This window comes from Elephantulus edwardii, unplaced genomic scaffold (genome assembly GCF_000299155.1).
Source record: "Elephantulus edwardii isolate Elephantulus edwardi_28Jun2011 unplaced genomic scaffold, EleEdw1.0 scaffold00039, whole genome shotgun sequence".
In the NCBI taxonomy this organism is placed as follows: domain Eukaryota; kingdom Metazoa; phylum Chordata; class Mammalia; order Macroscelidea; family Macroscelididae; genus Elephantulus; species Elephantulus edwardii.
The window spans coordinates 9651527-9663405 of NW_006399789.1; the positions used below are offsets into that span (position 1 = coordinate 9651527).

At 42.9% G+C, this 11879-nt stretch overlaps 1 protein-coding gene across 3 annotated transcripts in view; it reads left to right on the top strand.

Moving 5' to 3' along the window:
* Positions 1 to 11641, top strand: part of ALDH8A1 (aldehyde dehydrogenase 8 family, member A1) — a 27176-nt gene extending 15535 nt beyond the window's left edge. For 2 of the 3 annotated variants that reach the window (XM_006884965.1, XM_006884967.1), the window contains 3 exons: positions 884 to 1140; positions 5461 to 5622; positions 11188 to 11640. In XM_006884965.1, the coding sequence (XP_006885027.1) occupies positions 884 to 1140; positions 5461 to 5622; positions 11188 to 11640 (872 nt within the window). Of the gene's footprint in view, positions 1 to 883; positions 1141 to 5460; positions 5623 to 11187 lie in introns of all 3 variants that reach the window. The other variant, XM_006884966.1, reaches the window with a different exon arrangement.
* Positions 11642 to 11879: the final 238 nt, after the last annotated feature.

The following is an 11879-nucleotide window of genomic DNA, read 5'->3' on the forward strand; positions in this document are numbered from 1 at the left end:
TATATATATAATTATATATTAAGCTGCTACTACCAACTCTACCTCTTACTGGAGGTTAGTGAAACACACTTTGACTTAATTTTTCCTTTGGTAAATTGAAAATAGTATTTAATGACTATGGCCTAGTGTGTAGGAAGTTGTACTTATAACCCAAAAGGCATGCCTCTCTAACAGTTCAAACCCAGCGGTGGCTCTGAGGGAGAAAGATGGCCAGTCTCCTCCTGAGTGATTTACAGCCTCAGAAACGTGCAGGCGAATTAGCTATGAGTTGGTTCTGACTCAATGGCAATGAGTGAGTGAGTGAGAGTGACAGTGCAGGGTCTCCTGACGGAGAAGATGGAGGCACTTATGTTCAGTGTCTCAGGACTTGGAAGTCCAGTTGATCTGCAGTGGAGCTTTCCATCACTGTGGGTCACAGGACTTCCAACTCGAGTCACCTTCCTGAGAGCCTTCTGCTGGCCCCCACGTTGTGACTGTCATTCTCTGCAACATTTACAGTTGAATCTTCTACCGTATCATTTTCACATTCAATTGTGAAATGCAGTTTTAGAGAAGAGTACTCCTCCTTGCCAGACGTGACCTTCCTGAGCACATGTCTGCATTCTCAGGCCTTGTCAGCATTAGTGTGTTAATTACTCGAATGTTCTAGGCAGAGCACCAGCAGAATCTTCCCTTGTGTGTACACTGACAGGGGTGACTCTACAATCTTTCCTGTTACTGAACTACAGGCAGCTTTTAATGTTCCACAAACTTGGTGTTACACAAGCCACCAAGTGCCCTTCCTCCCCGTTCAAGCTCATTGACCTTGACTGAGAATTGTCATGTAACCTGGACTCTTTGAGATACAGACATGAGCAACTATAACTTGTGTTTTCCTCTCCAGGGGTCCCACCAGGTGTGGTCAACATTGTCTTTGGAACTGGGCCCAGCGTTGGTGAGGCCCTGGTGTCCCATCCAGAGGTACCCTTGATCTCTTTCACGGGGAGTCAGCCCACAGCCGAGAGGATCACACAGCTGAGTGCCCCTCACTGCAAGAAGCTGTCCCTGGAGCTGGGAGGCAAGAACCCTGCCATCATCTTCGAGGATGCCAACCTCGAAGAATGCATTCCGGTTACTGTCAGGTCCAGCTTTGCAAACCAGGTGGGTCTTGTGGACTTGGTTCACCTCTGTGGTCTTGTAAGCTGGCTCTGTTTCACCACAGTGGAAACTCCAGGGAGGGAGCAGGCCATCCCAATGCCATTTCAGTGAAAGGAGAATCATGGCCTTGTTTGTGCTATTCTTTGACTGTTCAATGTCAGTGTCAATTCATTGCCTTGGAGAATCACCACTTCTGTTTAGCAGTTATCTTCTTCTGGAATTACACAACTCTTATCAGTTACCAGTGATGGACAACATAGTTGCTATCTGCTGGTTTCTCATTATTTTATTGCCAGTCAAGTGTGAACTTTGCTTTCTCTCCCTAAACATTCACTAAGGACCCACTACTGAGGATATAATTACCTGAAAAAGCCTAGAACAGTTTTCTTACATTGACCTCTAAGATGGATTTCAAGGCAGCTTTATTTTTACTGGAATCGTGTAGCAGGTATTTTGTGGTTTGTTTGGGTTTTTATTCTTTTGTTGTTGTGTGTTTTTTTTTGTTTGTTTGTTTTGTTTTTTGATTCATAGCTTTCATCAAATCTTCAAGGTTCAAGGTGATCCGAAAGAGTTATTAACTTCACTAAACTGTAAGCTTCATGAAGATGGGGAAATATGCCTGCATTCACTCAACACTTTTTAACATTAATGACTAGACATTGTCCTAGGAGTGTCTAGTACATAATTGTGATTGTTATGTGCTGTCTGTCGAACCTGTGACTCATAGCGACCCTATATACAGCAGCTCTGAAGCCTGCCCTGTCCTGAGACACCCTCACTGACTCTGACACACCCACCCCAATTGCTCCTGTTACTTTTTCAGTCCGTCATCTGGGGTGTTTCTTCCTCTTCTGTGCAGTCCCCCCACTATAATATTGAATATTTTCAGAATATTTTGTCTTAACAGAGAACAAAGAAGTAGAACTTGTATAGAAGGAAACGGGGAGCTCTGGGGGCCTTGTGGTAAGAAGTCGTGCTGCCAATCTAAGGCACACAGTTCGAATCCACAAGCTGCTCTGTGGGACAAAAGATAGGCAGTCTCCTCCTGTGCAATTTAAAGGCCCTGAAAACCCACTGGAGGGCCAGCTATGAAACCGTTTCAGCTTGACGGCACACAGCAACAGCCTAGAGAGAAACAAGAGTGGAATAAGATATATCTTTACCACCTAGGGCAACTCTGATGGTGTAGGGAGTTGTACTGTTAACCAGAAGGAGGACTTCTGTAAAAGTTCAAATTTACCAGCAGCTCCAATGGAGAAAGAGGGACAGTCTCCTCCCTTGAGATTTAAGCCTCAGAAACCCAATAAAGGGCAATCTAGTTTGTACTTAAAGACAATGAGATTTGACTTTTATTTCCCTAACTCAGATAATTTTGGATAGTCTTCTTAGGTGTTAATTTCATCATCAGTAAAATTATGGAGAAAATAATAGTACCTTCCCACAGGATGTTAGCATAGGATGAAAAATTATCTTCATTCTTTATCATTTCTGTGGTAGTTACAATTGTTTTTTACTAAAAACAGAATATGTTGTTGTTGTTGATTGCCTTTGAGTCGAGCAGAACTCATAGTGATCCTATAGGAACAAAAGGCCTGAAGCCCCTCTGCGACTATTGACATTTATCAAAGTTCATAGTTCCCAGAGGCATGTTATTTAGGAAACGGATGCCACTCCTGCTTATATAGGGAACTCTGATAAAGAGTTGTGTTGCCCACTCAAAGGCAGGCAGTTTGAATTCACCAGTGGCTCTGTGGGAGAAAGATGGACAGTGTCCTTCTGTATAATGTCCAGCCTCTGAAAACTCACTGGAGGGTCAGCATTGAGTTGGTTCTGACTTGACAGCACATAGTGACAACAGCAGTGATATATAGGATTTCTTGATTGAAAGACGTTATGAGACTTTATGGTTGTAAAACTAAGTAAACAACTAAGCCATGTGCTTTGCTACCTTAGAGTCAAACAAGAGAAGGACACATTTTGTGGGCTGAGCATCTAAGAAGAGAGGAAGTTAGGGGAATTCTCTGCGTGAAAAGGAACTCGCCTTGGTGCAGGGATGGGCGCCTGGCTTACCAGACTTGGGCAGGCATTTTGTTTCACCCAGAGAGTCTTCTTGAAGGCACTGTAACATGTCAAAATGACATGGACCTAAGTCATCACTCAGCCCGAGGCAATGCACGTTAACTTACGCAGAAGAAACAAAGCAGTTTAATTTCTTTTGTTCAGTGGCGTGGTGAGTTCCAGGTAACACGTGCCTCTGCATTCATTACACATTACTCATTATTAGTCTCTTGTCTCTGTGATGCATGGTCTCCGTGGGCTCAGAGCTCATTGGTGCGTAGAGATACTGTGCAGTGTCAATTTGAATATAGTCTTTGATCTCAGGGACACCAAGGTTTGTCACTGCACCTTTAATGTGTAACTAAATTGGAAAACACCTGTTCTGACTGTAAATTGGGGAAGATGACGCACTTCATGGCATTGTGATGAGGAAAGAAGACTGAACAGTGGCTCGCATGTACGAGTGACCCAAAAAAGGCTGTGTCCCTTTTCCCCTTTCCTCTAAAGTCATCCTTAGGACACACAGCATCACCTCTACTTCCTCCATGGAGTTCCTACGAAACTTGGAAAATGTCCCCAAGCCTGTTTATCACACCTCTCTCCGTGGCTGGCACCAGGCACTTGTGCAAATAAAACCCCCAGGGATTCTTCGAATTCTCAGCCCAGCTATATGCAGATAGCCCTATTGGTGATCCTGGATTTCTGAAAGAATTCAATACTTTCAAACACTACTTGGTACAGAGAGTGCACCTTTGCACAAATATTAAGAGGAGGAATTTTCTTACTTCCTCACATTGTTGTGCATATCACATATAAATGTGATAAATCTATTCATATATAGATATTTTTATGGTAAGATATGCAGTGCTTTGAAAATTCTAGAACGTAGTTTGTGTTACATTCAAATAATGGAATTTTTTTGAAACTGAGAGCTTTTCCCCTGAACTCTTGAGATCTTTCTTTGACTCTCTGTGGTTGTTGTTGTGTGCTGCCAGGTTGATTCCAACTCATAGTTATCACATAGGGTGAAATCCACCTGCCACATAGGGAAGGGTGCGGTCTTTAGCAGAATGAATCGTAGGTCTCCCCTTGCGTACTCATGGGTTTGAACAGACACCCTTTTAGTTAGCAGCCAGGTGCCCACCTGTTTTGCCATCCAGGCTTCTTATAAGGCACCTGAAATGTAACGAGTCCAAAACAAAACTCTCCGCTTCTTGCCCTCTCCCTGCCCTACATTATCGTTCCTCTCTCTGCCTCAAGTTTGCTTTTCCAAGGAAAACCACCAGCACCTGCAGCATCAACACAAGGAAGAGTGCTCGTTCTCTATCCCTCACACCCCATATATTATCTGTCAACAAATTCTGTTGGCTCGACCTTCATACTGTGGCCTAAATCCCATCACTGCTTCAGTCTTCTATGCTGTTGTTCTGATAATGGGGTCTTGTACTCCTTTAAAAGTGGAAACTGTTTAAAATTAGTGACCTTCTGTCACCTTCATTCCTCTTCACTGGTGCTGCCTGCTCCAAGCCTCCTTCCCTTTCCAGGACTGTGGAGGTACTCTCTCAACTTGTCCCCGAGTTTCCTTGTTGACCCCTTGAGTCTGTTTATGACACAGCTGCTCAGATCATCATTTGCATATAGAAATCAGATCATGTCACCTTGCTGTGTCAAAAAGTCTCTTGTCTCTTGATGATCCTGAGAATGAAAGGCGAACTCCCAGCCGAGCTGTGGGAGGCAGCTGGGGCTGTCTTGCTCTGACTTCATGTCCTACCACACGCCTCTGTCAGAACCTGCTCTGTTTCTGTCCTCAGCTTCGCTCACCTTTCTCTTTCCCTCACACTCCAAGCTCATTTCTGCCCCTGATCTTCCACGACTGCTGTTGGGACACCTCTCTTCCATCTCTCTCCAGCCCCCTCAGCAAACTGTCCATTCAAATATCTCCTTTTCATGGGTGCCTCCCTGCTTCCCTTTGGTAAAAACACTGCTCCCCCATCAGCTCCTGTTCCCATCCTCTGCTTCATCTTCTTACATTGACTTGACCACAGTCTGAAGTGGTGTTATTTATTATCTTTTTAAGGCTAGCACCTGTCTCCCCCACTTGCCTGTGTTTCCTATGGCAGGGACTCCATTTGTCTCAGTCTCCAGAGTGTCCCACTATCAGCAACTGTGCCCAACACTCAGGAAGGGCTCCAAGGTGAACTCTTCTCTCCCATGAAGAAGCTTATCACCACTTTTGTCATAGTCCTTGTGTGTTGTCTTTGACAGGGTGAAATCTGCCTCTGTACCAGTAGAATCTTTGTCCAGAGGAGCATCTACAGTGGCTTTTTGAAGAAGTTTGTGGAAGCTACTAGAAACTGGAAAGTCGGCATTCCCTCTGATCCGTCAGCAAGCATGGGGGCATTGATAAGTAAAGCCCACCTGCAGAAAGTAAGTAGTCCAGCTGTGTAAGTTACAGGAAGAGTTCTCCCATGGATCAAGGCTGACTGCAAGGCACGGTAGACATCACCACTGTCGTTATGTGCCGTGAGGTCAGCTCAACCCTGTGCACAACAGATGGAGACCTTGCCCAATCCGGTACATCCTCACAATTTTTGCTGGGCCCAAGTCCATCGTTGACATCACTGTGTCAGCCCATGTCATTGGGCATCTTTCTCTCCTTTGCTGACTCTCTGCCTTCCAAGCACGATGCCCTTCCCCAAGGACTGACCTATTGTGTTAACATACCCAGAGTGTGTGAGATGAGGTCTCACCATTCTTGCATCTAAGGAGCACTCTGACTGCACTTTCTGAGACAAGTTTATTCACTCAGGGCATATTTTATACTCTTCACCACCTACCTTTGAATCATCTTCCTTTTAGCTTACCAGCCAAGCATGTAACACACTTTGCCACCATGGCTACTTGTTAAATGCTGTTCAGAAAAACGAAAAGTGGATTGCCGTCAGGTCAGCACTGACTCAGCTGACCCTCCAGTGGGTTTCTGAGACCATGATTGCATGGGAGCACATGCTTCGCTTTTTTCTTCAGAACTACAGGTGGATTCATGCTGCCAGGGAGGTGTGGCCTTTAAATCAGCAGCACGATTTCCCTGGATTAGGCCATCAGAGCTCCCCATGTTGGTAGGCTGTTCCAAGAGGGGTGAGAGAGTATAGATGAAGAGGGAAAAACTCATTGCAATCTCCACACATACCTGAGAATGGGGCAAATTCTGGTGCATCTTAGTTAGAGATCTTTAGGGACATTGTTGTTGCTGTTTTTATGTGCTGGCAAATCAGAACTGACCCTCTAGAGGGTTTTCAGAGACTCTTAGTTGCATTCAGAGGCTACAAATCACATGCAAGGTGATGGCCCATAAATATTCCCTCAGAGTAGCTGGTAGATTCAAACCACCTCCCTTTGAGGTGGCGGGGCAGCCCCTTATCCACTAAGCCACCAGAGCTCCCCTTATGGAAGCTGGGGGTGCAGGGGAGAAAAGATAATGTGGAAGAAAGACCCAAATCTGTACAAAGTGTTTTGCTTTTTAAAGTCTTTGATTTTATAGCTTATTAGTTGTTCTAATGGAAGGAATATGATAGAATACACCTGGTGACAGAAATGAAGCTGGGGATAGAATGATGGGATTTTGTACAATCAATGGTTTATTCATTGTAAATATGTTTTATAAGAAACATAAATGCAGGCTATACACATGGATCTCACCTGATGGTATGATTAGGAATCAAATAGATTACATCTGCGTAAAGAATCGCTGGAAAAGCTCAGTATCAGCTGTGAAAACTAGGCTAGGTGCTGATTGTGGAGCAGACCACCAACTACTCATATGCAAGTTCAAGCTGAAGCTGAGGAAAAGAAAATCAAATCCATGGGAACAAAATATGACCTTGAGTCTATCCCACCTGGATTTCAAAACCATCTCAGGAACAGGTTTGAGGCCTGAACACTAATGAGTGAAGAACAGACAGATGAGTTGTGGGAGGATATCAGTGGTATCATCCAGGAAGAGTGCAAATGGTCATTACAAAGACAGAGGAGGAAGAAAAGACTAAAATAGATGTCAGAGGAAACGATGAGTATTGCACTAGAGCACCGAGAAGCCAAAGCAAAGGGAAGGGAAGAAATCAAGATATTAAAGAGTTGAACAGAAGATTTCAAAGGGCAGTGCGGGAAGACAAAGTAAACTATTATAATGTGTGCAATGAGCTGGAGTCAGAAAATCAAAGGGGCTGAACTTGCTTGGTATTTCTTAAGCTGAAGGAACAGAAGAACAAATTCAAGCCTTGAGGTGCAATACTTAAGGATGCTTTGGGAAGAATATGAAATGATCCAGAAAGTATTAAAAGAAGATGGAAAGAGTATACACAGTCATTGTACCAAAAGGAATTGGTGGACACAGAAGAATTTCATGAAATAACATATGATTAAGAGCCTGTGGTGATGAAGGAGGAAGTTCAAGCTGCTCTGAAAGAATTGGCAAAAAGTAAATTCCCAAGAATTTATAGTATACCAACTAATATATTTCAACAAACAGACGTTGCCCTGGAGGTGCTTACCAAGTTGTGCCAAGAAATCTGGAGGGCAACCTCCTGGCCAACTGACTGGAAGAGATTGATATTTGTTCCCATTCCAAAGAAAGGTGACCTGACAGACTGTAGAAATTATCAAACAATATCATTAATATCACATACAAGCAAGATTCTGCTGAAGATTATAAAAAAAATGACTAAAACAGCACATCAACAGAGAACCGTCAGAAGTGCAGGCTGGGTTTATAAGAGGTCTTCGTACTAGGGATATTGTAGCTAATGTTAGATGGCTGAAAGCAGGGAAATACCAGAGGAATGTCTATCTGTGTTTCATTGAATATGCAGAGGCATTTGACTGTGTGGACTACAACAAACTGTGGCTAACTCTGAGAAGAATGACAATCCCAGAACACTTGATCACGCTAATGCGAAACCTACACTTGGACCAGGAGGCAGTTGTCAGAACAGAGCAAGGGAACACTGCAGGGTTCAAAATTGGGAAGGATATATGCCACAGATGTGTCCTATCTCCATAAACTTTCAATCTATATGCAGAACAGATTATCTGGGAGGGTGGGCTCTAGGAGGAAAAATGTGGCATCAGGATTGGAGGAAGATTCATCAACAATCTGCATTATGCAGATGACACAACCCTGCTTGCTGAAACTGAGGAAGACCTGAAGCGCTTGCTGCAGAAGCTCAAGGCCTGCAACCTTCAATATGGATTGAAGCTCAATATCAAGAAAACAAGGTTTCTCACCATTGGGCTGATTGGCAGGATGGATGGTGAAGAGATTGAGATTGTTGACAGCTTCAGTTTGATTGGCTCCACAATCAACATTCTTGGCACCAGAAGCAAGGAAATTAAGAGATGTATTGCATTGGTAAAGTCTGCTGTCAGGGACCTCTCCATAGTACTGAAAGGCAACAATGTCATTCTGGAGACTAAGGTGTGCCTGATACAGGCCATGGTTTTGCAATTATTTGCTATGCATTAGAAATCTGGACAATGACTAGGGATGATATAAGGAGAATTGATGCTTTTGAGCTCTGGTATTGGAGAAGAGTATTGAATATACCATTAACTGCTAAGAGAATGAACAGGTTTGTCCTGGAGAGGGTTAATAGGTTGCTTCTTGGAAACAAGGATTCTGAAACTTTGTCTGACATACTTTGGACATGTTGCAAGGTTGGACCAGTCCTTGGAGAGGGACATCATGCTTGGGAGGGTGGAGGGACAGTGCAGGAGAGGAAGACCCTCTATGAGATGGATTGGCTCAGCGACTGGGGTAATGGGGGTAGGTGTGTCAGAGACAATGAGATTGTCACAGGATAGAGCTGGCATTAGGGCTGTTGCACATAAGGTCGCTATGAGTCACAGGCAACTTGACATACATACCAACAACAACATTACTTTTTTTTATATGAGAAATAGACATCACTGCAATGAATGCAGAACTACAGTGATTATTTGATTATTCGATATTGGAGCATAATGCTCTATAGAGAAATAATACATTGGAATCTAAAACAACACTTCAAAATTTACTACTAGATTCTTTTTCTTTTTGTATTTTTAATGTTAGTGCTAATTTTCAGCTTGTCTAATATGGATAACACCTCTCACAAGTCAAATTATCTATCACTGTGACTTTAATAACATTTTTGTATTATCATATATCATTATTATGATCTGTCATTTCTACAGTCATTATTAATAAACCCCTGTCTTAATTGCTGAGCCATTAGGATAATTTATTATATAATTTATTTCCCATTAATTATAGCTAACTATATTACATATATATATTTTCTGGACATGATCAGAAATGAGATAATAAATTAGAAATTATTTGTTCTGTAACCTCAGCTGATGAGTGTCTTGGCTTTTTGAAAATTGTGATTTTAATGGAAGTTTACAGAAAAGTTGGATTTTTCATTTATTCATTGTTGTACATTTTCCTCCCTCTCACTCCACCAAGTTCACTTAAAAAAATTCATTCACCATTGCACAATTTTCTCCCTCCCCCATCACCTCTCCTCTAGTCCTCTTTGCAATGCTGAGTGAAATATCTCAGTCACCAAAGGACAAATACTGCATAGATCCTGGCTTTTAACAAACTCTTACACATTAATGAAGGAAATACCCTTTTGAACTTTATTTCCAGGTTATACCTCAGTGTGCATTACAGCTTTCCTCATTAGTACCCATGTGCAGCAGAGTACTCATGAACCCCTGGGCTGAATTGAAATTCAATTGTGGTGTGCCTTCGAGTCAATTCTGATTCACAAAGATCCCCAGTACTACCCATAAGGTTTCCAAGGGTGTAATCTTTCTAGCGGTGGGTTGCCATGTTTTCTCTCCATGGAGTGGCTCCTAAATTCAAACTGCTGACCAAACACAGAAGCAAACTCATTGCCATTAAGATGTTTTTGGCTTGCAGAGACCTATAGGATAGAGTAGAACAGCTCTGTAAGATTTTGAAGGCTGTAAAGCTTTACAGAGCAGTCTTCTACATCTTCCTCCCAGGGAGTGACTGGTGGGTTTGAACCACTGATCTTAGGTTAATAGCCAAATGCTGCATCACCTGGGTTCCTGCCAGAGGTTAGGACTTTAACATCTCTTTCTGGAGGACATAATTTAATCAATACAACACCTAATAGAATTTCAAAATAATTAAGTGGGTTAATATATTAAAAGCAGCTTGCACTTAGAAATGTGTTAAGGTGTATCTTTCCTTGTGATGGAGGGGTCCATGCACTAACATTCTCTTGGGCCCTTGCATTCAGTCACCAAGTCATAAGATAGCTAACCCCAGATTTCTTAGTAACAATCCTTCTATCTATCTATCTATCTATCTATCATCTATCTATCTATCTATCTATCTATCTATCTATCTATCATCTATCTTCTTCATCATCATCATTATTATTATTTATTATTATTATTATTATTATTATCATCTATCATCTATCTCTCTGATCTATCTATTGATCTAAGAAGTCTTGGAAAAGGGGGATGTTTTGCTCATGTGTTTGAAGACTCTTAAAAAACTCATTGCCTCATGCAGTCATAACTGACTCGTAGGTGATCCTTTATCTAGCTGTTTTTTGGAGGCTGTAAATCCCACAGGAGGGGAGAGAGCATCTCCTCTGGAGCATCTGGTGGATTTGAACTTCCAGAGAGACACAGCCTTTGGGTTAGCAGCTCAACTACCTAGGGACCCCATCATCAGAGACTCACATTGTTTTTGTATATTGTCAAATTGGAACTAACACACAGCTGACCCTCCAGCAGGTTTTTGAAGACAATAAATCACATGGGAGGAGACTGCTCGTACTTCTTCAGTGGGGCAAATGATGGATCAGAACTCTGTACCTTCGCACTGGCAGCACAATTACTTACCACTAAACCTCCAGAGCTTCTTGGTGTTAAAGACATTGCTAATTATGATTTTTATCTTCCCAGGTCAGAAGTTACGTCGAGAAAGCTCGTGCTGAAGGGGCTCGAATTCTGTGTGGCGAGGGGGTAGAGAAGTTGAGCCTGCCCCCCCAAAACCAGGCTGGCTACTTCATGCTTCCCACCGTAATAACAGACATTAGGGATGAATCCTCCTGCATGAAGGAAGAGATATTTGGCCCGCTGACCTGTATTGTCCCCTTCGATAGCGAAGAAGAAGTGATTAAAAGAGCCAACAGTGTTAAATATGGCCTGGCAGCTACTGTGTGGTCCAGGGATGTGGGGCGCATCCACCGCGTGGCCAAGAAGCTTCAGGCAGGCTTGGTCTGGACCAACTGCTGGCTCATCCGGGAGCTGAACCTCCCCTTTGGAGGGATGAAGAGTTCTGGGATAGGGAGAGAAGGAGCGAAGGACTCCTACGATTTTTTCACTGAAATCAAAACCATCACTGTCAAACACTGATTCTCGCCCAGAGGAGAACTGATACCATCCTCCATATTATAGCTTGTTAATGTCCAGCTAAAAACAACTGGTCCTTCAATGGTGGCTCATGGCAACATGGAAATACTGACATAAATCCTGGCCATGTCTTCACAGAAGTTTCTAGATGATTCTTGGCTAGATGATACCCACCAGTGAAGAGATGCTGCTTGCTTTTAGTGGAGAGTCAGTGAAGAAAAGACTTCTCAATAGGAAGCCCA